Source organism: Cervus canadensis, chromosome 7 (assembly GCF_019320065.1).
Source record: "Cervus canadensis isolate Bull #8, Minnesota chromosome 7, ASM1932006v1, whole genome shotgun sequence".
Classification (NCBI taxonomy): domain Eukaryota; kingdom Metazoa; phylum Chordata; class Mammalia; order Artiodactyla; family Cervidae; genus Cervus; species Cervus canadensis.
This window is the reverse complement of record NC_057392.1, coordinates 41714965-41742911: the sequence shown is the minus strand read 5'-3', so window position 1 is coordinate 41742911 and position 27947 is coordinate 41714965. Positions and strand designations below refer to the sequence as shown.

The 27947-nt window shown below is 39.1% G+C and overlaps 1 protein-coding gene across 1 annotated transcript; it reads left to right on the top strand.

Annotated features, from left to right (window-relative positions):
* On the top strand, window positions 1-26499 carry LRRC58 (leucine rich repeat containing 58). Its single transcript, XM_043475011.1, has 4 exons — window positions 1-1435; window positions 12446-12574; window positions 13946-14223; window positions 17634-26499. Exons 1-4 carry the CDS (start codon window positions 936-938, stop codon window positions 17840-17842), a joined length of 1116 nt encoding a protein of 371 aa, XP_043330946.1. The 5' UTR covers window positions 1-935; the 3' UTR covers window positions 17843-26499.
* The last annotated feature ends 1448 nt before the right edge of the window (window positions 26500-27947 follow it).

Below are 27947 nucleotides of genomic sequence, written 5' to 3'. Positions count from 1 at the left end.
TGTGGTTTTTGACCTGAAGTAAAACATCAATCTGGAAAAGGAAATGGCAATCCACAATGCTTTCCGCGTTCGTTAGCTGATCAATTACTTCGAACTGTCTCGAGTTAACTAAAACTCCTCCATGGCTCCCAGATTCATTTCCAGCCACTTCAACTTAAACCAAAAAACTACAGAAGTACTTTTACAGCTAAAATGGCGAAAGGCCCTTATTTGATACACATTCCTTTTAAAAATGCTGTAGGGCAAGGAGGGCAAAGATTATCCACATTTTATGGGTGGTGAAACTGAAATTAAATCCCTTGTCCAAGAAAATAAGGCTATTTAAGAGCTGAACCCCAGGTAAGAACCTAGAGTTCTGATTTCTAGTCCAGCTGCCTCCGCCCTTCAAAGTCGTCTTGGTTAATCCCGGGACTTGAAATTCCTGGGCCTTGCAGTCACGGAGCTGAATCACGACTACATTCCTGAGCGCTCGCTGAATCCCGCAGACCAGGGGGCCCACTCCTAAACTGGGTAGGAACCAAGAAGGCGGTGCACCGTGACGCCCGAACCCTCAAAGCGAAAACAACTAAACTGTCCTCGGGCTGTTTACCGAGGCGGTCCTGGACCCCGGAGGCAGGTCAGCCGACGCCAAAGACTATAAAGCGCGGCTGCCCACACACTGCCGGATTCCTAGGGTAACTGGGTAGCGCCAAGGACGCCGGGTCTCCGCCACTGTCCGAAGCGCCCCGACCGCACCGCGCGTCGTGTGCCGCGTGAGGCGGAGCCCGGCCCCCGAGCGGCGCGCGCACCCCGCCGCCTCGCGTCGCGTGACTCGGCGGGGGCGCGCGGGGTTAGCGCCCGCCCGCGCCACTTCCGACGCAGCCGGAGGTTCAGGTTCCGGGGCGCCGCGGAGCTCCCGGCCTGTGGGTCGAGCGCGGCCCTCTGCGGCGGCCGGGATGGAGGAGGCTGGAGCGGCTGTGGCCACAGCCGGGGAGGCCGAACTGAACTTGTCTCGCCTCAGCGTGTCTCTCGAGACGCTGGAGTCGGAGCTGGAGGCGCGGGGCGAGGAGCGGCGCGGCGCGCGGGAGGCGCTGCTGCGGCTGCTGCTACCGCACAACCGTCTGGTGTCGCTGCCGCGGGCGCTGGGCAGCGGCTTCCCGCACCTCCAGCTGTTGGACGTGAGCGGCAACGCGTTGACCGCGCTGGGGCCGGAGCTGCTGGCGCTGCGCGGCCTGCGCACGCTGCTGGCCAAGAACAACCGGCTCGGCGGGCCGGGTGCCCTCCCCAAGGGCCTGGCCCAGTCGCCGCTCTGCCGCAGCCTCCAGGTGCTTAACCTCAGCGGGAACTGCTTCCAGGAGGTGCCCACCTCGCTGCTGGAGCTGCGCGCGCTGCAGACCCTCAGCCTCGGCGGCAACCAGCTTCAGAGCATCCCGGCCGAGATCGAGAACTTGAGGAGGTGAGTGGGTGCCTTCCTGAGAGTAGGGAGGCCCGGGACGGGGTCCGGGAGCTCCGGAGCCCCTCATCTGGTCTTGGCGCCGTGGGATCACGTACCCGTCTTTAGTCCAGGCTCTTTTTGAACTCTTTAACTGCGAGTACTGCCCTTCCAGCTCGTCGAGTTGGAGTGGAGATCTAATAAGGTCATGGGTGTGACAGCAGCATTTGGTTTGTTGTGTTTGCCCTGTGCAGATTTTCAAGACAATTTTTCTGGGGTCTGGGGGAGTGACCGAACCGAGCACACACTCTTAACAAATGTAAATCCGCGGTTGTCACTTCACTCCGAAGTCTTGGGTGGTTTTCCATGCCTATAAACCAATGTTTATGCTTTGTGGCGTGACATACAAGGTGCTCGGAGCTGATCCTTGTTTTTCACGACATTTCCTGCTCCATCCGTCCTCTCTGTAACGATACCAGCAATTTGTGGTTTTGTGGTATTCCAGTATTTGTGGAGTTCCCTAATCTGTGCGCTTTACCTTGTAGGCACTGACTAAATATGTGTTGAATGGGTACAGTGCCTCTGTGCTGCTGTTACCTTTGTCTGGAATGTTGCTTGCACTTTGGCAAACTCCTGTTCACCCTTCAAAACTTGTTTTGAAGGCCATTTCTTTGTTTCCTTCCTTTACTGCTTCCTGGACAACAATTAGTTATTGTCTAAACTGTACTTCTTTTGTACCTCATGCACCCTGCCATTGCATTTAACCTTATTGATTATAACTCCGTGTTTACAGATCTGCCTCATCGACTGGATTATTCAGTAAATATATGTTGAATTAAATGGAAGAAGGAAGCAGAGAAATAACAAAAGTCCCTTCAATAAAGTGGGAAATAAAGCAAGTGTTTTGTCCAAAGTGAAAGAAAAGTAACTACCGTCTATAAAGTCTTTTTGCATCCTTTATTGAGTTTTCTGAGATAACCAGATATTAGAGCTGAAAGGGACCTCAGAGTTAAGTGTAGTGGAAAAACCACTGACCTGAGAGTAAGAACTCTTGGTGTCCCAGGCTTAGGCAAGTCCCTTACCATATCCTGACTACAGTTTCCTAATCTGCAAAGGAAGGCGCTTGGACAAGATGTCCCTTTGTTTACTCCCCAGCGGATTTTTGTGGAGTACCTACCCTCTGTCAGGCACTGTCCTAGGTGCTGGGGATCCAGTGATGAAAGGGATCCTACCCTCCTGGAGCATTGTAACAGAGGAGAGGTTAAACAGCTGTTAACTTCATTGTCTAATTACAATTGTTATAAGTTTTGAGAAGAAGTAGGAGTGCCTTGAAATGAAGTAACTTGGTTTGGTTTGAGCAAGTAACGTTTGAGGTGAGCTTTTAAAGGTAGAGTTAGGAGTTAACCAGGAGAGGATGGGATGGGATCAGTCCAGGCTGAAGGAACAGTGCCCGTGAAAACCCAGAGGCAAGAAGGACTGAAGGCCAAAATTTTGAAAGGAGGTCATTGTACTAGAGCATAGTGAGAAAGTAAGCAACAGGAAAGGTGGCAAATATAAATTTGGACCAGATCCTAGGCCATGTCATAACTTGAAGGCCATGGTAAAGCTTGGATTTTATTCGAAGTACACCTGAGTTTTATAAAAGCATGGCTGTCTTATTGCTGTGCAGGAATAGAGTGGGGAGGGAGTAAAGAGCTGAGAAGAGACTTTGAGGGCTGGTTGGAAGGAGTCTCTTCTACTAGAATGAGAGATGATGGTGGCTTATACTAGGGTAATGCTAGGAGACATAGTAAGAAATAGAGTTGGAGAGGGATTTAAATGTAAAATTGTCAGACCTTGTTTTTTCTAATTTTGATGTTATGTAGTTACAACATTCTCATTTGAATTTTTTTTAAACATACTAAGGAAAACTCAGGATAACTATTATTTCCATCACATGGGAGAAAAGGTAGGCAAAAGTCCTGTTTTTTTTTTTAAATACTTACAGTGCAGCAGGCCTTTGTCCTCTGAATATGCTTTTTAATTTTCACAATGTTTCTGTGAGGAGAGGAAGAAACTGAGGCCCTGAGAAGTCAAATCTTCATGTAACAAAGCCAATAAGTGGTAGAACTGGATTTGACCTTTGGGATCTCTGACTTCAAACACATGAATTTCTCACAGTGACAGAGTAGGGCTAGAACCTAATTCTTCTGACTGCTGTTCTCTTGAGTCAGATCAGAACTGTGGCTAAAGCCATTTTCCTGATTGATCTCATTTTCTGGACCACTATGTGTGGTTTTTGGTCATTGCCCCTTTGTCTCCAATTGTGTGTAGATGCTTTTATGTCAGTGTTTTCACTTTTCAATTGTATGCTCTATTTCTTTTTACTGATAAGAATCAGTAAATGTTTAGATTATATGCTCCAAATATAGACACTAGTCGAATGTAGGCTGAAAGGGGTCATGTAGAAATGCTATACTCTTAGAAGCAGAGACAGCCTAGGCATTTGGCCTGGTTCACCCTCTTTTTACAGATGAAGAAACTGAGATTTAGTATCAGTGATTTGCTTGAGGCCAAATAGTGACAGTGTGATTCATGTGGTTCAATCCTCATAGGCTGCTTACTACTTAGTACTGAAATAATACATTAAAGCTTCAAAAAAGGAGAGGCAAAAGTTTAGTTACTCAAACTCTAACTAAGGTACCTGCCCAAGAACACCATTTTCTCTTAGAATATACGTGGGCTCCCTCGACCTCATTGGTAACCTTGATGTGTTTTGTGTATTGTGCTAAGTTGCTTTTAAAACCAATTGAGGTGTTTCTGGATACTTGGAATATATCTGCCCTCTTTAACAATTTAAAAAATAATGCAGAGTATATAATGCATGTAAAGGTTCCCTTTTTCCCCACCTTCCATCCTTCCAGGAGGGAATAACAAATAAATACTCCTGGCTTAATTGGTGGAGTTGATCCTCCAGATTTAGCAGGTTATCTTGATGTTTGTTTCCTGTACTCAGTTGATCCTAGTGATAAAATTTTTAAAAAGTGGTTTCTGAAAGATGACTTTGAAGAATAACAAATAAGTAGAAGGTGAAAATCCTATTTTTATGATTAGCTTCATTTCCCTGGAGTAAATTAGGCTCAGTGTGAATCATGAGGTTGTGGATGTAGATTCTTTCCATCAAAATATGAAGTTCTTATTCAACAAGTAGGTATAGTAACTGTTCAGCTAATATATGGAGAAACTTGGTTTTGTTCTTACAATGTTGGAAAAGTAGGTATAATTCTTGTTTTGACCATGACCTCTTTCACAGGCTTTCACTGAAAGCCTGATGTGGCTTTCAGTAAGTCAGTTTGGTTGCTCAGTTGTGTCTGACTCTTTGCAACCCCTGGACTGCAGCAGGCCAGGCCTCCCTGTCCATCACCAACTCCCAGAGTTTACTCAAATTCATGTCCATTGAGTCGGTGATGCCATCCAACCATCTCATCCTCTGTCGTCCCCTTCTCCTCCCGCCTTCAATCTTTTGCAGCATCAGGGGCTTTTCAAATGAGTCAGTTCTTTGCATCAGGTGGCCGAAGTATTGGAGTTTCAGCTTCGACATCAGACCTTCCAATGAATATTCAGGACTGATTTCCTTTAGGATGGACTGGTTGAATCTCCTTGCAGTCCAAGGGACTCTCAAGAGTCTTCTCCAACACCACAGTTCAAAAGCATCAATTCTTCAGCGCTCAGCTTTCTTCACAATCCAACTCTCACATCCATACATGACCACTGGAAAAACCATAGCCTTGACTAGACGGATCTTTGTTGACAGTGTCTCTGCTTTTTAATATGCTGTCTAGGTTGGTCATAACTTTCCTTTCAAGGAGTAGGCGTCTCTTAGTTTCATGGCTGCAGTCACCATCTGCAATGATTTTGGAGCCCCCAAAAATAAAGTCTGACACTGTTTCCACTGTTTCCCCATCTATTTGCCATGAGGTAATGGGATCAGATGCCATGGTCTTAGTTTTCTAAATGTTGAGTTTTAAGCCAACTTTTGCACTCTCCTCTTTCACCTTCATCAAGAGGCTCTTTAGTTCTTCTTCTCTTTCTGCCATAAGGGTGGTGTCATCTGCATATCTCAGGTTATTGATATTTCTCCCGGCAATCTTGATTCCAGCTTGTGCTTCCTCCAGTCCAGCATTTCTCATGATGTCCTCTGCATATAAGTTAAATAAGCAGGGTGACAATATACAGCCTTGATGTACTCCTTTTCCTATTTGGAACCAGTCTGTTGTTCCATGTCCAGTTCTAACTGTTGCTTTCTTACCTGCATGCAGGTTTCTCTAGAGGCAGGTCAGGTGGTCTGGTATGCCCATCTCTTTCAGAATCTGCCACAGTTTATTGTGATCCACACAGTCGAAGGCTTTGGCATAGTCAATAAGGCAGAAATAGATGTTTTTCTGGAACTCTCTTGGTTTTTCCATGATCCAGCAGATGTTGGCAATTTGATCTCTGGTTCCTCTGCCTTTTCTAAAACGAGCTTGAACATCTGGAAGTTCACGGTTCACGTATTGCTGAAGCCTGGCTTGGAGAATTTTCAGCATTACTTTACTAGCGTGTGAGATGAGTACAGTTGTGCGGTAGTTTGAGCATTCTTTGGCATTGCCTTTCTTAGGGATTGGAATGAAAACTGACCTTTTCCAGGTTGCTTTAGAAATTAAAAATATGAGAATTGTGATAGAAATAAAAACTAAATATTAATGTCCTGGAATGTTTTGAAGCTAGCTGCAATAGGTTGATATCTTACAAAAAGAGATGACTCAACCAGATGATAAAAGAATGCAGTAAAATTTAAATCAAAACTCTTTACCCCATTAGAGTCACATACTGAGTTTTTCTCTGGCTTTCAATTCTTCCTTCTGGCTGCTTTCTTTCAATGCGTTAGTCTGGGGCAAATACCAAGAAATGATTCCTACATTTGTGCTTCTGCTTTTGAACATATAATGTACTTTAAAAGCCTGTGGTGAGTATTTGAAAATCATTTAGTCTGAACGTGCTACCTCAGGAAAACAACTTTCTTGATCCACAAGTGTATGATTCTTAGCTTTCTGTTCTCTTATTTTCTGTTTTCTGCATCTTTATGAACCAGTCTGTCTTACTTTAAGTCCATCTCCGTGTTACCAACCATAATATAGGACTCATGTATATATTTGTTATATTTAACATGATTTTTGTTTGGGTGGAAAAACAAAACATGTCCTGCTTACACCTGTGTTTAAGTTGTTTGGCACTGAGGGGAGCCTAGTGTATTTTTCTAGTGGGTCACTGGGCTTCCTAGAAGAAAGGCACCCAGTATCCCTAAGGATTGGAGAGGTGAGATACTCTTCAGGAAACAAATTTAAGGTTGGCCTGTTAACCCTAAACAAAAATGAAAGGAAGAATTCTCTAAATTTTGTGAATGACTTTCCTGATTTTTGTTTTTTTGTCAAACACCAAAAGAATAGAGTTGTTTCAAGGCTGATTGACAGAAGTGCAATGTTGACAAAAACAAGAACTTTTAAACATAAACACTACAGTTTTGCTTTAAATTCTACAGTAGTTTCCTTTATCCTTATAGAAAAGCATGTTTGGAAATAGTAGAGTGTGTTTTAGAAATGTAATTCCCACAAATCATTGAAAAGCTTTAAGTCCAAGAATTTTGGAAATTATTTGAGTTTGAAAGTGGTACATAAACCTAAAAATGTAAATTTAATATGCTGATTGTATATGCTAATTAATGATACCCATCAGTTGCAAAGAGATTCATATGGTTTTGAAATCATGGATTTGGTTATATTTTGGGATGTCATATCTTTTTCTGCCAAAGTCACGTTAACTATTAAAAGTTTGGCATCCTTTCTGTGTACTTCCCCACCAACTCCAAAACACAAAGAGAAAACACTAAGTAGTAACTGGCTACCAGATGGTAGTTTCTCTTAGTTCCTGACTTAAATATATAGAAAGGACCATATTTATATTTGCTGTCAGATTCACTTGTCCCTTTCATCACTTTCTTTTCTTTTCTTCCTCACTAGACTAAATTGCAAGTTGTTATTTTACTGTCAGATCCTTTATAAAAGGACTTCCCAGTATGCTAAAAAATTTTTTCTTAGTGGTCTCAGTAAAAAGTGTTTTTTCCAGAGAAGTTTCTGTTTTGGATTCCAAGTATTCTTTTCTACTCTACTCTATTCCATTCCATTCTATTCTTGTAGCTGTCATGTTTGAAAAATAAAAATTTCTAAGTAACTGAGAAATAGCTTATACCATAATGTGTAAGATAAAAAAAAATCTTGCCTAGGAACCTCTTTCACCAGTGCTTAAGCACTTACATGTAGGAGAATTCAGTTTTGTATCCAGACTGTTGATTTTTGCCACAAGATGATACTTAAAAGAGAAAAATAAAACAGGCTGTCAGGATTAAAGTTTTCTGTTTACTTTTACTGAGCATTGTAAATCTAAAGAGAGAAATGCAGCCTTGAAAAGATTCACCCAATAAGAATAGAAAAGAAGTATCATAAATATATTTTTTAAATGACAGAGATTCAGATTCAAATTGGCTCTTTGAATCACCATACATCAAGGAAATCTGAGATTATGAAATACAGATAAGAAAATCAACAAATAGAAGAAATTTTATCTGAGAAAAGATGTATAAGGCAGCCTATAAAGGACTTTAAGTTTATTTCCTAATTTCAGAGGATAAAGGAGGGAACTTCATCAGTGCAAAAAAAAAAACAGAAGAACTTTTAAAACTGATAACTATGAAAACCCCAATTGGAATTTCTAGAAATAAAAATATCTGACCAGGAACTCAGTGGGCTGATTGGCAGACTGAAGTCAGCTGGTGAGCCGTGAATCAGTTAAGCATAAAGAGATTACTGAGACACTCTGAAATGCCACACAAAAAGATAAAGAAGTAGAAACTATGAAAGAAATGTTAACAGAGGTGGAAAATAGATCCTGAAGTTCAAAGTGCTATTTGCTAGGAATTCCAGAAAGAGAATAGAGAGAATATAGGAAAGGCAGTGCCAGAAGTAATAGTAGTTGAGAATTTCCCACAATTAAAGAAAGAGAGCACTCTAAACTGGTATCTTGATACAGCATAAAAAAAGCCTTTAGAACAGTAAGGATAAAGAAAAAAGATCATGAAAACTCCTAATAAGAAGTGAAACAGATTACCTTCAAAGAATAATAGTAATATGGGCTGTAATAAGATAGTAGAACAGTATCTTCCTCATGCTAAGGAAAAGTATTTGTCAACCTAGAATTTTATGCCCAGCCAAGCTATTATTCGGGTGTGAAGGGAAAATATAAAAACAGCAGAGATTAAAAAAAAAAAAATATGAGATAAAGGACTAAAAGATGAACAACTGTGAGTCCATACTGAAAAGAACTTCTAAAGGATGTGCTCCAAGAAAAATGAACTTTAAAAGAAATAGCAACTGCCAAAAACAGTGGTAAACAGAGAAATTGATAAAGCTTACTGATGATTCTGAGTAATTATTGATTGGGAATAAATTTTAGTTTATTTTCAAATCAAGGTAGAATTAATTCAAGATGATAATATGAAGATGACAGAGAAGGGCGCATGGATGTGTGTTTGGAAGTTAGAAGAAGGGCAAAGGAAATTGAAGGGGTAACTACTAACAAAATAGATGTAGCACATACAATTCAAAATAATAGAGGAGGAATGAGACAAAAGGAAACTTGATGGACACAGCCAAAAGCAGGCTGTTGGGGAAAAGATACTGAGATACACCATGGTAATAGAAAACACCAGGGCAAACACATCAACATTCAAGTTGTGCACTGTTTATGAGAGTTTTACTTAAAATAGAAATACCTCAGTAGGTTTAAAGTTAAAGGGTAGAAAAAGATGTACCAAGCATCTCTCTATCATTTTACATCTGAACTTGACTGCCATAGGTTCCAGTCTGGTCTTCCTGCTCTCACCCCTCCCATTGTACTCACCTCTCCCTGCCACTTCTACTGTTTTCCATACAGTAACTGAAGTGATCCTTCTAAAGTGTTAAGTCAAGTTACACAACTAACCTTTGTTCACACCCCTTCTACCTAGGATAAATTCAAAATCCTTGCTAAGGCCTGAAGGTCCTCTGTGATCTGGCTTTCCCAGGCTACCTTTCTAACTTCGCCACCCTCCACTAAACCCCTTCTGTCACCCTGATGTACCCACACTGGCTGTGTTGCTCTTTCACAGCACACCAAGCTTTTTTCCACCTCAGAGATTTGTACTCCCTCAGTCATTTCAATCAGATCTCCATTCAAGTGTCACCTCCTAAGATAAACCTTTTTTGACCTTCCAGTGTACTCTACTGAATGCAGAGTTCTGGAGAATAGCAAGGAGAGACAAGAATGCCTTCTTTTATGAACAATGTAAAGAAATAGAGGAAAACAATAGAATGGGAAAGACTAGAGATCTCTTGGAGAAAATTGGAGATATCAGGGGAACTTTTCATGCAAGGATGGGCATGATAAAGGACAGAAATGGTAAGGACCTAACAGAAGCAGAAGAGATTAAAAAGATGTGGCAAAAATACACAGAAGAACTACACAAAAAAGGTCCTAATGACCTGGATAACCATGATGGTGTGGTCACTCACCTTCAGCCAGACATCCTAGAGTGTGAAGTCAAGCAGTCCTCAGGAAGCATTACTATGAACAAAGCTAGTGGAGGTGATGGTATTCCAGCTGAGCTATTTCACATCCTAAAAGATGATGCTGATGATGCTGTGAAAGTGCTGCATTCAATATGTCAGCAAATTTGGAAGGCTCAGCAACGGCCACAGGATTGGAAAAGGTTGGTTTTTATTCCAGTCCCAAAGAAGGGCAGTGCTGAAGAATGTTCAAGCTACCATACAGTTGTGCTCATTACACAAGGTTATGCTCAATATCCTTCAAGCTAGGCTTCAGCAGTATGTGAATTGAGAACTTCCACATGTACAAGCTGGGTTTCAAAGAGGCAGAGGAACCAGAGATAAAATTGCCAACAATTGTTGGACCATGGAGAGAGCAAGGGAATTCCACAAAAGCATCTACTTCTGCTTCATTGACTATGCTAAAGCCTGTGTGGATCATAATAAATTGTGAAAAGTTCTTAAGGAAATGGGAGTACCAGACACCTAACCTATCTCCTGAGAAACCTGTACGTGGGTCAGGAAGCAACAGTTAGAAATGGACATGGAGCAACAGACTGGTTCAAAATTGGGAAGGGATGCAATAAGGCTGTATATTGTCACCCTGTTTATTTAACTAATATGCAGGGTACAGGCTGGAATCAGGATTGCCAAGAGAAATATCAACAGCCTTAGATATGCAACCACTCTAATGGCAGAAAGTGAAGAGGAACTGAAGAGCCTCTTGATGAGGACGAAAGATGAAAGTGAAAAAGCTGGCTTGAAATTCAACATTAAAGAAAAAAAAAAAAATAGGATCGTTATACCCAGTCCTGTCACTTCATGGCAAATAGAAGGGAGAAAAGTGCAACCAGTGACAGATTTTATTTTCTTGGGTTCCCAAATAACTGCAGATGGTGACTACAGTTAAAAAGACTCTTCTTCCTTGGATAGAAAGCTATGACAAGCAAAAGCAAAGACATCACTTTGCCGACAAAGGTGCATATAGTCAAAGCTATGATTTTTTCCAGTAGTCATGTGTGCATTGAGAATTGGACCATAAAGAAGGCTGAGTCCCAAAGAATTGATGCTTTCTAATTGTGATGCTGGAGAAGACTCTTGAGAGTCCCTTGGACTGCAGGGAGATCCAACCAGTCCATCCTAAAGGAGATCAGTCCTGGGTGTTCATTGGTAGGACTGATGTTGAAGCTGAATACTTTGTTGAAAGCTCTAATACTTTGGCCACCTGATGCGAAGAGCTGACTCATTTGTAAAGACCCTGGTGCTGGGAAAGATTGAAGGCAGGAGGAGAAGGGGACAACAGAGGATGAGATGGTTGGATGGCATCACTGACTCAATGGACACGCGTTTGGGTGAATCGGACACGACTGAGTGACTGAACTGAACTGAGTAGACTTATTTTTCCCTGCATTTAAAGTTACCTTAAAAGAATGATAGTGTCTACTGAGTTAGCAGATATAGCAGGAAGACAAAATAACATAGTAATGGAGAAGATCTGTATGTCTGTGTTTTAGGTATACAGCAAGAACTGATTGTGCCACCTCTGCTCCTGCTGCTCCAGAAAGTTTTGGCGAGAGCCTGTCTACCGGTCATCACCACAAGGAGTAGCAGTACATTTTGGTTCTATATATGCTGTGTCTAAAATATTGTTAGCATTATTAGAAAATAAGATGATTAACCGGAACTTTAATTTCATAATACTGGTTCAGTTTTGCATAATTTGTTTAGTTAGCCTCTGAAGTTTACAGTTGCTACAATAAGAGCAAAGAAGAAATATAAACTTAAGCATGTTTTTCCGTTCTTCAGTGGAATGATAATGTATTGAATCCAAACCCACCAGCATAGAATACAGGGCTCCTATAATCTGGCCTTTCTCCAGCTGTACTCTGGGTTCCTCAAAATGAATTCTTTCATGTGTCAAAAGGTATACTCATTATCCCATAAAAACCCTCTTTCCTGAAGAGGAACCTGAAGTTCCTCTTTCCTGCTGTTATCCTAAATGGGCTAAATTCATAATCCAGCTGAAGTTGTAACACTTCTGGGAGCCTTTCTAATCAGAACTAATGTCCTTTTATTATTTCTCTACTTGTTAAACCTTACATCATTTATGGATTGTTCTGCTCATTTTGGTATTTTAATCACATTGGGCTTATTTGATGCCTTATTTTGCATTTAATTACAATACTGTCTCACATTGGAGTGTCTTGCCTGTTTACCTATAATACGAGCTCCCTGAAGATTGCATTCTTCCTTCAAAGACTGTATAGACAAAGAAATCCTGAATAAAATTTATCCATTTGCTGAATGGATAAATGATACGTGTTCATTTTAATAAAGACAATGAGGTACTTGTCCAACTTTTTTTCATTTATTTTTGCAGTTTAGAGTGTTTATATCTTGGAGGAAACTTCATCAAAGAAATACCACCAGAATTAGGAAATCTGCCTTCTCTGAATTACTTGGTATTATGTGACAACAAAATCCAGAGTGTGCCTCCTCAGCTTTCACAGTGAGTATTTTCAGGAGTTTATGTGTAGATACACATCCGTGCTTAGGAATTACTGTCCAGCATTCACCCACATGGTTTGTATGTGGAAAAGAATTAAGTGTTATCAAAGTAAATGATACAGAAAGCTCTGAGGTATGCTCTGAATTGGGTTGCTTATTTTTAATTTTACTTTTAAATGCTCTGACATATTCTTCAATATTACTGAGCCTCTTTTTCTCTTTTTAAAATTTATTATTTTTAAAAATTTTATTGACATACAGTTGATTTACAGTGTTGTGTTAAGTTCTGCTATACAGCAGAGTGATTCAGTTATACATATGTATGTATTCTTTTTCTTACTCTGTTATGGTATATCAAAGGATATTGAATGTAGTTCCTTGTGCTATACAGTAGGACATTATTGTTTATCTTGTATGTAACAGTTTGCATCTTCTAAGCCTAAACTCCTAATCCTTCTTTCCCCTACCCCATATCCCCTTGGCAATCAGAAGTGTGTTTTCAAGTCTGTGAGTCTGATTCTGTTTCATAGATATGTTCATTTGTGTTATATTTTAGATTCCACATGTAAGTGATATCATGTGGTATTTGTCTTTCTCTTCCTGACTTACTTCACTTAGTATGATAATCTAGGTCCATTCATGTAACTGCAAATGGTATTATATCATTCTTTTTATGGCTGAGTAGTATTCCAGTGTGTGTGTGTGTGTGTGTGTGTGTGTATGAGTACATCTTCTATATCCATTCATCTGTCGATGGACATTTAGATTGTTCCACATATTGGCTGTTGCAAATAGTACTTCTGTGAAAATAGCAGTACATGTATCTTTTCGAATAATAGTTTTATCTGAATGTATGTTCAGGAGTGGGGTTGCTGGATCATATTACAGGTCTATTTTTAATGTTTTGAGGAACTTCCATGCTGTTTTCCATAGTTGCTGAGCCTCTCTTCTGTAATCAAAAATAGGGTATTACTTTGGCATAGGTTCCCCAAGGTTTTATGGAATTTTGGTGACTCATATTTGCTATGTAGCATTCATACCCAGTGAGATAATGTGAAGGAGCTTGATTCCTGTTGCATTTGAAATCTTTGCTTTTTTAGATATCTGAATGATAAAGCATGCCAAAAAAAAAGCCTTTACATCTAGTATTTATATCAGCTAGCACAGAATACTTTCTAAGTATTTGGAGCTCTCTAAGATTCTATGATATACACAAATTTGGGCTCTAATTTAGTTTCAGCATCTTTTAATTTTAGTTGCATTGATATTAACCTTAATGGCTCATTCTTATGGGGAGATTGAGTTCTTCACTTAACTCTCTGGGTAGTTACCTTGCTTATGGCTGTTGATTTTTGTACTGCCTTCATTCTAGGTTGCATTCACTTCGTTCCCTTAGTCTTCACAATAACTTGCTGACATACCTGCCTCGAGAGATCCTCAACCTTATTCATTTGGAAGAACTGAGTTTGCGAGGGAACCCACTGGTTGTTCGTTTCGTTAGAGATTTAACCTATGATCCTCCAACTCTCCTGGAGTTAGCTGCACGGACCATTAAAATTCGAAATATTTCCTACACTCCGTATGATCTTCCTGGGAATCTTCTTAGATACTTGAGTTTAGCCAGCAATTGTCCAAACCCAAAGTGTGGAGGTAAGTTAATTGTGTCCTGTTACCCATTCATTTAGTTATTTTTAAATTAATGATCTAAATGTTATAATTAGCTGTCTTCTTTCAGAGAAAGGTGATTTGTCTCTGTTTCTGTTTGCTTTATCTTTTCACCCTTTTACCAGATAGTAAGACATCTCACCCTCTCTGTGTTCCTTCCTTCCTCCCTCCCTCCTTTCTTTCCTCCCTCTCTTCTTTCATTTCTTCTTTTCATGGTACTTTCAAATTCATACACAAGGCAAAATACCCAGAAAGTCTTATCCTGTCATGGAACTATCATAGGATAAGCTAAATTGGTAATATGAGGGGAAACACAAAGCATAAATAGTTCTAAATGCTTTAGAAGAGTCTCTAAAATGTTTAGCTACCTTTCATGTTTATTTGAAGGACATTTTTTTAGACTCAGCATTCTGAGTATCAGGTACCTTTGTAAAGTATATTTCAAAATGTATGAGAATAGGGTGAAGATGTACCAATTTCAGAGTGTCTTTTGGAATTCAATATTCTTTTAAACTCGTGGTTCAAGATTTCTTGAGTTTAGAGCATTTGGAGAGAATTGAATAATGTGATGTAACTCAGAGTAAAGTAGGAATCCAAAATACTATTGGAAATCATAGGAGGGAGAGAGTACGTTTATTAGATCTAGAAAAGATGAGACGGTTCTTGAAACGTGAGTTGAATTTTGATATGGTTTGATTGAGGTTAGAAAACTTTTCAGCTGGAGAGTGTAAAATTGGGAACAAAAGCAGAAAAATGTCAAATGAGAAACAATTTGACTGAAAGGTACAGTTAAAGGAGTAACGAGAGAAGAGTGAAAGGTACATTGAGGCCAGGTTATAAAGGGCCTGAAGCGCCAGGGATCAGTACTGGAATGGGTTGCAATTTCCTTCTCCAGGGGATCTTCCCAACCCAGGGATTGAACCCGGGTCTCCTGCATTGCAGGCAGACGCTTTACTGTCTGAGTCACCAGGGAAGGACAGATTCAGAGATTAGATACAGACTATTAAGCCTGAGGAATCAGTAAATGATAACAGGTCAGTTTATTTTGTCTCCCTCATAAAAGACTTTTTTTTTTTTTTTAATCCAACTTAATAGGGGTACAGGAAGGTTTTTATTATTGTAGGATAAATGTGGGTGCCAGGAAAATGCTGCATAAATATGATCAGAGCTGAGGTTTTCCCCAGCTCTCTAGGTCCTATTATACCTTGAAAAGTGTTACAAGGTTAAAAAGAGAGAAGGTGATTTAAGTTTCTCAAAGAATATTAAAGGTCAAGGATACTAATAGTTTAAAAAAGAAAAATGACGCTACTCTGGGCCATTTCTGGGCACTTATTCTTAGAAGTAGAGATTGCTGTGCCAAGTTAGAAGTGCTTTTGGTTTTCTCTGGTTTTCCTTTCCAAGTTGGCTTCAACAGTTGCAAGAGACAGCACTCACACCAGGCCCTCAGGTTTAATAGTCTGTATCTAATCTCTGAATCTGTCCTTCCCTGGTGACTCAGATAGTAAAGCGTCTGCCTGCAATGCAGGAGACCCGGGTTCAATCCCTGGGTTGGGAAGATCCCCTGGAGAAGGAAATTGCAACCCATTCCAGTACTTTTGCCTGGAAAATTCCATGGACTGAGGGCCCTGGTAGACTACAATCCGTGGGGTTGCAAAGAGTCGGACAGGACTGAGCAACTTCACTTTCTTTCTTTTCTAGAAATGGACCTCTACAAGAATTCTCCTGTCTCTCTTAAATGGCTTCTTAATGAGTTCTTTAGTATACTGCTATGTTATTTATCTTAGGAACAAAAATACTTTTTACATTATTAGCTTAAAATTTGAGATAATAATCTGAAGTGAACCATTGACATTTTCCCCCTCAAGATTCCTTGGTTGTTGAACTCTATAAACAAAAGTAATTTTTTATTTTGTAAGATAATTTGTCTTTGTATAGTCTGGAGATCTTACAAATGACAAGATAGTATTATACTGTTTCAGCTGTTTTATAATGCGCTCCCTGGTGGTTCAGTGGTTAAGAATCCTCCTGCCAGTGCTGGAGATGCAAGAGATGCAGGTTCAGTCCCTTGGTGGAAAAGATCCCCTGGAGAAGGAAATGGCAACCCACTCCAATGTTCTTGCCTGGGAAATCCCATGGACAGAGGAACCTGGCAGGCTACAGTCCATGGGGTTGCAGAGTCAAACGCAACTTAGTGACTAAACAACAGCAACTCTATAATGCTTAATTTTATAAATGCTTTATTACTTCTATCTGTTTTAGAAGCTAGCACATTATGGGGACTTATTGTTAATATTGATTGATCAGTTTACTGAATTGGTCCACTTTCCTACATTGTTCAAAGTAACATACTATGAATTTCCCTTTTTAAACTATCAGTTATACTGACTTAATACAGAATCACAAAATCAGAAAGTCAATGGAGAAATAACAGAAGAAAAATTAATAGGAGAAAAGTTGTCCTTTGCTTGGACCACATCTTTTTATTTTGGTCCCATATGTTATATACACAGAGTAGTTGGTTACAGAGGAATCTTAGGTAGAGTGTAAAGGTTGAGATTCTTCTCCAGAGAGGCGATGGGACCCAGGGTTCTAAGTGTCCCAATTATACTGCAGCTGTTGTGACAGCCTTCGTAGTTAGAGACCTACAGGAGGAGAAGCAGCCGGAAGCCCACGACACAGCAGCCTCTGCTTGCCTGTCATCACTAGCTGTATATTTACTCAGCTGAAGGGCCACAGATCAGGAGCACTAAATTAGGCATCAAGAAAGCTAATTACTAGTTTCAGTCTGTGTCGCAGCATATAACAGCGTGAAAGTCAGGTGAGGTCGGCAGTGAGACAGCTTTGAAGCTGTGCCGTTGGACCCTGTGGGAATACGCCGGCGTTCGGTTAACTTTTAATTTCCCTTCTCATTACGTAAGGACGGGGTGCCGGCAGTCATCTCCTTCCTGTAACAACTAATTCTGTAAGGTCGTTATCAAAGGAGTTTTGTGTGTCGGTTTTTCTTATTTTATTTTTTTAAGTTCCTTGACTGTAGGGTAGTACCATGGAGTGGCTTGGGGGATGGAGAAAGGGCACTTTAGGTATCCTATAATCTCTATCAGTCCCTGTCCACCAAGTTACCAGAGACAACAAGCTGAGTCCACAGTGTCCTTTTAATGCCAACTCCCTTTAAAGTAAATCTCCTGACCTTTTCTTTGTAGTCAGATTGATATCTCTAAGACCTTCCAGTATTTCTATAAACAACTATGGAAACAGCCACTACCTCTGCTTAAGATTCTCAAAAAAGAAGACTGTAAGATTTTTTCAAAGTGATGAATATAGGGTTAAAAAAGAAACCGTGGCTCTTTGCTTTGCTTTGTAATGATTACTTTGTACTTATTCTTCCTTCTCTCCAGGAGTCTACTTTGATTGCTGCGTCAGACAGATTAAATTTGTGGACTTCTGTGGGAAATACCGCCTCCCTCTGATGCACTACCTGTGTTCGCCAGAATGCTCTTCCCCTTGCAGTTCTGCCTCTCATAGCTCCACATCCCAGAGCGAATCTGACTCAGAAGATGAAGCTAGTGTGGCTGCACACAGAATGCAGAAAGTTCTTCTTGGTTGAAAAGGGTGCGGGGTGGTGTGAAACAGTAAAAGACTGAGCAGCGGTGGTTAGAAAAGAGACTAGACTTTGAGGTTCACTAGAAACTGTATCTTAAATGTCCATGGCATAGTTGGAGATTTTGTGTTTCTCGCCATTCAGCAGGAAGAAGCCCAATTCCATGTTTGGATTCTTGGAATATAATTCGCTCTGAATGGCAGTTTCAAATTTAGCTGATTGTTTGCAGTTTTCAAGCTTTGCATGAATCACACAACAGAATGGAACATTCTGCAGAGCCGTACTGTGATAAACCACCAATGCTTTGGCTTGTGACAGTTGACATGAAGATAGAAATTATCACAGCTGTAATTTTTATCAGTGTTGTCCTTGAGTTTAGGTTGACCGCTATACCATAACAGGATTAACCCTCTTTTCTTGAATTGCCCCTATGTCTAGATTACAGTTTTTCAGATAAGCTCACAGATGGTTACATAGGACCTAAACCTTTCTCAGCTACTGATTGGCAAAGGAAGGGATATAACTCTTATGTGGGGTTTTAAAACTCTTCAGTTCTGCTCCTTTGTTCTATGTGATTGTTGTTATCCTTGTATAATCCAGCAGTGACTGTAATAGTGCCTTAATCATAACAAGAATTTAGAAATTTATTCAAGAAATGATACCAGAGCAGCCTATAACCTGACATACTATGCAGAATGGTTTAAAATATGCTTTAACAGAGCTAGGTAAACAAACGTATATCTGACATCTGAGCTCATAGCCACCTTAACTTCATTTTTGTCTAAACAAATCACTTTTATACTTAATGGGGAGCCAACCAGCTTGAACTTAAGAAAGAATAATAGGTTTTGATGGAAAAATCTATCAGATTTCTTTCAACAAAAAAGAGATGTTAGGTAGGAAACTTCTTTATATCTTGCATTAAAGGAACAGGAGAAAGATTTTAAAGGTTTTAGGAGTCCACTGTAGCTCCTTTGCCTCTGTGTAAAAGGGCTTTCTTGGTGGCTCAGGTACTAAAGAACCTGCCTACAATGCAGGAGATCCTGGGTTTGATCCCCGGATTGGGAAGATTCCCTGGAGAAGGGAATGGCAACCCACTCCAGTATTCTTGCCTAGAGAATTCCATGGACAGAGGATCCTGGTGGGCTACAGTCCATGGGGTCACAGAGTCGGATATGACTTTGTGTGTACTGAATTGTAACTTCCTCCAATTTTAAAGAAAAACTAGAGAAACGACAACAATTGAAACAAAATTGGGCACAGCAGTCATTGTCTTTACACAGTAGAACAGTTTTTAAAACAAGTTTAACCATGGTGTACTTTTTGAAAATAATGATAAAATATTTTAAATGTATTAATACAGCCTTAAAATATAGCAGAGAAATGGTTTCACATATTGCCAGTAGAAATGACCAAATTTTTATTAACCTAGTATGCAGTAAAAACTAATAGTACAACTATAAGTTGACATTGTAATATAAAATACACAGCACACACTAGCAATCATTAGATAACTTACTTGTCATAACATAATGGTTTGTTGGAGAATATTACCTGTAGAGTAAGACATAGTCCTGAAACACATTGGAACATCAGATGATCTCCCTTCTGACTTCTGGCATTCATGACTGGGCACACCTTTTCTTAAAAGCAGGTTGTTGTATAATAATGATATGTACATATGTTAGGTTTTTGTCATATATATAGTTTATTTTAGAAGAGAATATACTGTAGGATAGTTTGTTTGTTTATTGTATGTTAATTCATGAAACATCATGAGAGTTTCATGACTGCAGTTGTGAAACGCTGCTATGGAGTGAATCCCTTCACTCTGTTGTAATAAGATTCTTTTTTCCTTTTGATCCAGAAATTTTCTATGTTTATAGAAGTTATGTAGTATATTTCTACTGCCTAGCAAAGTAGTACATAGGTGATTATATCATTAAATGGAAGTAATAAAAAGTCTTTGTTTACTTTTCCATTTGAGCCACACGACTGGGCTTCCCAGGTGGTGCTAGAGGTAAAGAACCCACCTCCCAGTGCAGGAGACAAAAGAGACACAAGTTCCACCCCTGGAGGAGGGCATGGTAACCCACTCCAGTATTCTTGCCTGGAGAATCCCATGGACGGAGGAGCCTGGTGGGCTATGGTCCACAAGGTCGCAAAAAGTCGGATAGGGCTGAAGCGACTTAACATGCACGAAACTACATACTATTAGTACAAGACTGAAAGATAAAGGTGACTTAGGCAGTGCCTAAGTGGCAAGCCCAAAGTGTTCTGTCAGTAAGTGATTTAGGTAAGATTCATAAAATATTTTCATAGAAAGTAAATAATGTGTTCATAGTAAAAGACTAAAATTGATAGGAACAAATTTTTTCTGGCTGAAATGCTTTAGGTTTACTTCCTAATTCGTTACCAGTTTGATTTAAGTAACAGCTTGGGTGATTTTCTAATGTAGATATGGTACTTAACCTTGCCAGCTTCCAGGAAAGAAGATATTCTGATTGATTTTTTACAGGCTTAACTCAGTCCAACCAGAAACAGTGTCTAGTCTTTGTTGCACAATATAGATGTATACATTGTATATAGCAAAATGTCTTCCAGCAAAATGTTATATTTGTATGTACATTTGAAAATCTCTGATTAGTATACAGCTGTCTTTGGTTACTTTTACTTGAAATCTACATTTTAGCTGTCAGTTTTATCTCTTTATTTTTTTTAAATCTTGACTTAATCTTTATAAGAGCTGCTAATAATTTCTAAGCTTTTCCCTGTTTCTTTTCTCTGCCTTCCTTGTTTTGGTAACTGATGGCTATAAAAATTAACCAGGAGTGAGATACAGTTCCAGAGTCGTATAGCTAACTGCACATTTAAATTGATAGTGTCTCTAGGTACTAAGTCACTTGTTTTTGTGTAAGTTTTTGATATTGCTCCACTTGGGCAATTTTAATGACCAAAATTTAATGTGGATAAAACTACTTAACCAAAGCATTCACAGCGGGGGAAGGAAGAGGGTAGGAGGAACATTAGTGTGTTTAGAATGGAATTCTTCATTGCGGGTTTGAAATTGAAATGAACATTCTTAGTAATCTTTATTCCTAGAATCCAGTTCTCTCAAGTGTCACCAAACTGAGCTGGTGAAATAGTCCTAGGATTTTAGGAAATCGGAAGATTAGGTAATAGAATGTTTTGCTTCCATGGTGCCAGGGATTGGCTGACCAAAGGACAAGCCAGTCAGGGTTCTCAGCATTCCCTGTATTTGTGTAGTAGAGGTAGATCTGAGGGTTACTGTTCATATTTTACTTCTAAATGCTTGCTGATTTAGGAAGCGTCTCTTACCCTAAAATTCTTGATATTTGGAACTTTAAGTTAACAAATTTAAAAGTAAAGACTTGGCATCATGAACTATACCTCAAATTTGAGAAATTTTTGTGTTAAATGTAGAGTTGAAAGCAGTCCACACTAGTGCGGGGAACCACTGCAGACCAAGTCTACCATGCATTGTAAATACCAATTTTAAACAGAAGACAAAAAAAAAAAAAAACAGAAGACAAGGAAAAGGCTGATTGCTGGAGTGTTAAGTGAAAGAAATCTTTAAAAACAACAAAGGACAGAGAAAGAGAAGTCACTCAGGGAGATCCTTGAGCCAAGAAAGTTTTTTAAAATAAGATTAAATTGTTTTGAAACTAAGTGGCCCACTAACTACCATCTGGAAGCCTTTATCACAAAATTGCTTCAGCTTCTGCTGGTGGGAGATTGTCTCACTCTCCGCCGTAATGCAGGGCCAGCAAATAGGATTTTCTTACGGCTAACCTTGGTCTTTCCAAAGGGAGCAAGTAATACCTCAGTAACTTGGAATTTGTGGTACACACTTGGTTAATGTTTACCTTTTCACTATATAAAAGAGAAAAAAATACTAGGCAAATTAGTGCAAATAAAGTTTGATCTTACAAAGCATCTTAGCAGTAGCTGTTTATATAAAAAGTTATTCTAAATAAGACCCTTTGTAGGCAGAACTTGTTATCATAGTGTATATATGTAGTGTATAAAAATTAGTAAAGCTGCATTTATTTAGAAATACCTAATTTTTACCTGAATGAGAAGAAATGGTCTTCTCATCCAAAGTAGAGATTTTATTATGTCAGTATAAATATTTCTCCCCATTTAGTCCAAAATAGCTTTGAAGTTGTGTTGAGTATTTAACAACAGTAAAGACTGCTGTGTAGGTTTTAGGCAACATGACCTGGAATGCGTAGTTCTTCTTTCCGTTGTTTAGAAAGGTATTTGACCTTCACTGTCCCTGTATTAAGCACTCTGTAACATTAATCTGATGGGTTTAATAGCATCCATCCTTGTGTTTTATTATAGTCATGATCTTTTTAAAGGTCGCAGTGCCTTCAGTCTTGCTTAGGAGGTGTGTGCCTTAAATCTCCCCTTCTAGAGCCAAAGTTCGGGGAACTGTGTCATCAGGTTGTATGTGACAGTCTTGTGACCACTTGCTTTTGAATGAAGGGAGAATGACTGTGATCCTGAAGGGCTTCTTCCCCTAAAAGCAGGCCTAATGCCTATGAGTTGAGGGCTTCTGGAGATGGAATCCTAATCAGGCATACTATCACAGAAGGATTAGGGTCCCTGAAATAAAATCAGTGAAAAGGTATATTCTCTTTTCATATTACTTTATAAAGAAAATAACATCTGCTTCCAGTTCCTAGCCAGTGCATATTGATAGCATCATATAAAGATATTATTAGCATATTTTGTGCTTTCTTTGTAATACCAGGTTAAAGGGGGAGTATGTTTTAATATTTTTGCGTGTAGATATCCGTGTTCTTTTTCTGTCTCTTCTTGGTTCATATTTGCTAAAAATTGATGTAGAAAATAACAGTTCACTAACAGCAAACATGACACATTATCAAACATTTCACAGGGTAATATTGATTTGGGTGCTACTAGACTTAACTAGAACTTGTTTATTAGTCTCAGTTTATTGTAAGAGATAGTATTCAATCTACTTAATATTAAATTTGTTAGTATAATGAAGGTTATATACCATTATACCAGAAAGCCATGGTTGGAGAGACTATCTGCATTTACCAGAAGTTACTTTCTTCCTTTGGCTGTGAATAAATCAGGTAAAACTATTGTATTTTCAATTCCAGTTACAGGAAGAAACTGGGGATAAGATTGACATCACTATTGCTGATTCAACAGAAACATTACTAAATTGGTTAGTTCTGTCTGCAACTAGTGTTTTAAGAGAATCCTTTCACTAACTTAAATGATTGGCATTGATATGTTATTGAAAAGGAGTATTAACCTCAACAATCACTTTACAACAGTCATGGAAAGACTTGTGTGTCTGTAATTGGTATCTGTTGCATTTCTGAGCCCACTTTGTACTCCTGAGAAACAAAAATATAATGGGAGAAATATTTTATATAACCAGTATTTTAACTTTTTATAAAGTTTGAAATTTTAAAGTATCAACAAAGGATATTGAAAATAAATGTACTTTTACTTTAGTTAAATTACATCTTATTATCTGAGTCCTTAATTTTCTGTATTTGATATCTTGTGAATTAATTTATAGGTATATAGATGTTTAAAACAGTAGTAACAGTGTAACTAAGCAATGTGACTCAATAATTACATTTTATTTTCAGAACAAGATACAGTTTATTACATCAGATTTATATATTACCTGTAATGGTAAATGCTCTAATCAGAATATTTAAGCTAATTAAACTCTATACCTCCTTTCCCCCCACCCAGGACACACACAAGAATGTGATCTAACATTAACCCTCTGTGTGAATTTTGCCTTATCAAACATTGTGCCTTATTTTATTAAAAGTGTTTTGTTGGAATCTAATTCTGTATTCTGGAAAAGTAAAAGTCTTTTAATTGACAAGCATTTACTTAAAAATCTTATACTGTTGGTTTTTGCCTGATTACTTGCTGTACCATTGCTCATCTATTCATTGAATTTTTTCAATCCATGAATAATGCATTAAGCATATATAAGCATTTATATTCTCTGTGCCAGATGCAAAGGATGAAAGATGAACTAGACCAGATCCTTTCCTCCTCCTTCCACAGCCTTAACAGACTTACAGATGCATACTCTAAAATGAAATGGGTGAGGTCATTTTGCTAGTGGAAAGTCAGTTATTTCTTGCATTTAGTCCAGAACCAAGCAATCTTAATGCAAAGTAGTATAGTATTAACTGAGCACATTGATATTACAGTACTTATTCAGTGCCATTATTTTGGTTGACTCTAGAACAACTGACATTTCTGGATTCTGGAATTTGGAAGAATATCATGATTGGTTGTGAGTTATGGTAAACAGACTGGCTAGGAAAGACACACACTTTGCAAAACAGCCATTGTTTAAAATTTGTTGAAATGGAAAAGGCTTAGAGCACTTTACCTGGTTGGTATATAAGAAGACTTCTTGATAAAGATGGGCTTAGAAATTTGAGGGCACAAGAGAAAAATTGTCAGTTGTAACTGATCTTTCCTGAGGGTAAAACTCCCTAACCTGCCCAGTTGAGGATATTCTCCTTAGAGCAAGTGTTAAAAGAAAAATGTCTTCAATGGCTCATCTAATTCTGTTGTACTGAAGAGAGAGCCTGAACATTCCAGAGGCTGTGTGAGATTTGGATGTGTCCCATCTGAACATCAGGTATCGAAATCTTAGAGGTCTGAAATTGACTCGCTTTTTTGAGAGATGAAAGTTTTAAGCCCAGAGAGACTTGTCCAAGACTTCACATGACTGAATCTTAAATCTAAGCCTCTGGGTTCCCAGGTCAGTGCTGTCTCCACTACATTATGCTACCTTCTTTAATTAATATGTACTCTGTTGTGTGACAGGAAATAAGATTTTACACTATCACTTCAGAATTTTGCATTTTTACTGGTACGATACATACTTGGATGGCTCATTATATTTACAAAGCACATTCAAAAGTGCCTTGTTTAATCTTCATGACACTGAAGTAGGACTAGGTTTGGTAGTTTGTTGGTGTGGGTTTGTCATACCCTTTCCCTTAGAGAAGTCAAGAAATTGACATAGATTTGAAAAAGGGATATTTAGCTTTATCAAATCAGAATTGAATTTCTGCTCTCCTTAATGAATATAACAAACTAAACACAGATTCCCCTGCATGGATCCTGTACCCTTCTATAGCATTTCATGAGACTGACTTAGCACCACAGATCTGAAGGAGGTCAAATGCTCCCCAATTAGGAAAAGATGTGTAAAAAGATTTCTGGGCAGCTATTCTCAACCCTGGTTGTGCTTTAAAACCACCATGAAAGTGAAAGTCACTCAGTCGTGTCCGACTCTTTGCGACCCCATGGACTATACAGTACCACCATGGGAGCTTTCAAAAGATGCAAAAGTACAGGGCCTCATCACCAGACCAATTGAAACCTGATCTCTAGAGGTGGGGTCTGGGCATCAATAGTTATAGAAGCTCTCCATGACTCAGTTACACGGCAAGGGTGCTTACTCTCCTGTGAAAGTCCCTTCGTGGTAATGAGATCAGTGAACTAGGATTTTTACAGATGAAGAAATGGGTGAGAGTGAAGAAGTGACTTGCCCAGGTTCTCTTAAGATAAATTGTGACAGCTGTGGCTAGAATCCATTTATCTATTGGAAAAAAATTGTTTTAATTGAATGCCTACTTTAGACCAAGCAGTGATTACTAATCCAATGTTCTTTGCTTCTCCCTGTAAGTTACCTGTTTTCTGAACTGAAAGCGTTTTGTGGTTGTAAGATGATATATTCAAGTGGATTGACCAGATTGAAGCCAGCCTCAACTAACAATATCTGCTGAATCGTGGAATGCAAAAGCAGCAAACCAGATCAGTGTGACCAAAAACTTTCATAAAAGGATGGCTTGGTCAGACGTTTCAAGTTAAAAGTCACAAAGCAGGAGAGCCTTTCCATGGGTAAGGAAAACCTTGTAGAGTCATGCACTGCTGCTTTTGACCACAGGTAAACAAATGGCTGGGGCTTCCCAGGTGGTGCTAGTGGTAAAGAATCCACCTGTCAAGTCTAGGAGATATGAGAGACTCAGGTTCAATCCCTGCGTCAGGAAGATCCCCTGGAGAAGGGAATGGCAATCCACTGCAGTATTCTCGCCTGGGAAATCCCATGGACAGACGAGCCTGGTGGGCTACAGTCCATGGGGTCCCAAAGAGTCTGACATGACTGAAGCAACTTAGCATGCACACAGATAAGTGGCTAAGATCCTTAGCAGCAGGGATGAAGTTGACAATACCAAGAAAGTTTTTTTTCTTTTTAAGTAAGATTTTTAAAATGTAGATATCCGCCTACATAAAAACACTATAGATCCTCCATAAATATAAACTCTCTCGCTAGGAAACAGTAAGAAATGTTCAACTCAACTACACACTTTTATAAACACTATGCATAATTTCTACCCTTAGTTTCTTTTAGGTCTAGCTATGATATTACATGATTATTTTATTACTTAAATCTGAAAAATAATGCAATCTTAAAATATCTAGTTATTTGGAAGATTTAAATGGAAGAGTAAACTTGCTCATGATGCCATGGAAACTCAAAGAAAAAATATTCTTAAAATGTTACTGTGGGTATTTTCTATAAATAAAGACTGGATTTAATGTTGCTTTGGGTTTTTTTTTTAAGCTGAACTAAATAAAGATTTGTGAAATAGAAATAAGTTTAATTTCCTGGAAATTAAACTTATATTACAGCTAGAAAGCTAGTTTTTGAAATTTGTCATCACTTGTAATTTTAACCTGTTTGTAAGCTCAACAGTGATCGCTGAGGTTCTTTCTAACTTTGAGTCTACAATTATCTGTGTTCAAAATTTCTATTTTTGTAGCTCTCAAATATTTGTAAGTTCTTGCATCCCTTACCACACCCTTTTTAGTCACCTCTATTTAGGTCTTTTAATCTTTTCTCTTAAACTAGTGTACATGCAGCCAGCGGCAGTGTTAGTGGAGTAATGAGGACTTTGCCCCTGACTCTGCAATTAAAATTCTACCCTTTATATCACTTCTAAGGGTTTGTTGTATTGGATGACAAGTCAATAGGCAGCTTTGAAACAATCATTTTTATTTCTGCTGAGGGCAGCATCTCATAAAAGAAAGGCATGTGTGTGAATGACCAGTGGATAAAAATGAATCAGATGGTTGCTAGATCCCTATGACTTAAGCTGTGACATGACTATAATTATATTTTTAACTGTAGCCTGCTATATGAATTTCTCTGTGGTTCTAAGTGATCACAGAATCAAAGATTTGACAGTTTGAGAAGTCTTCATCAGACCACTTTACGCAGAGGATAGCTCAACCTTCAGGATAAGAACCTATCCTATTTTTAAATACCTTAGAGAAAATTTTACTTATATAGCAATTCTGAAGTTTAGCAATTGTCACTAGAGGAAGTATTTCCTAAGGTTCTTGTGATCTGTGCTAGCCAGGTTGATATGAAAGCATCTATCAAAGTGTTTGGGGGAGGGAGGAAAGAGTGGCTTTATTCCTTTGCTAGGCAAAAGGGAAACACAGTAGGCTAGTGCCTGAAGAACTGTGCTGCCCTCCCTGGTGAACAGGGAGAGGTTAGTCAGAAAGGGCTGTGTGATAAGGATCAAGGCAGTGACAGTCTTGCATTCTTCGTTGTTCTGCAGTTTCAAAAAAGTGGGGTTACTGACGAGATTAGGGTGCCTGCAGGGTCTCAGGTGGTAGTCTGATTTTGAGCTTCTCGGTCCCTTTATTATTGTTTTTTTTTTGTCCCTGTGCACACACGAGTATACACCTTTGTTGACAATTTAATTGCAGATGATTTGAGGTTGCTTTTTCTGCTTTATAAACTATTTTAAACTTTTCTCGTGTCACACGTTTGCAGCTGTCCGTCCCATTCTCGGTCCCTTTAATCTTGCCTCAAGTGGTTTTGTGCCTGTGCCTTCCTTGATTAGCAATTGTTGGAATCTACTCTTTGCACTCAGGGAAGGTCAGGGAGGCTGCAGTCTTGCTTTCTCACAGTGCTGAAGGCTAGAAGTCCAAGATCAGGCTGCCAGCAGGGCTAATTTCTGATGAGGCTCCTCTCTTTAGC

Excerpts from the sequence above, each read along its gene's own strand:
- LRRC58 (XM_043475011.1), top strand. The coding sequence starts at position 936 with ATGGAGGAGGCTGGAGCGGCTGTGGCCACAGCCGGGGAGGCCGAACTG. Across the intron at positions 1,436-12,445 it reads GAGATCGAGAACTTGAGGAG|TTTAGAGTGTTTATATCTTG; the intron begins GTGAGTGGGTGC and ends TTATTTTTGCAG. Across the intron at positions 14,224-17,633 it reads TCCAAACCCAAAGTGTGGAG|GAGTCTACTTTGATTGCTGC; the intron begins GTAAGTTAATTG and ends CCTTCTCTCCAG.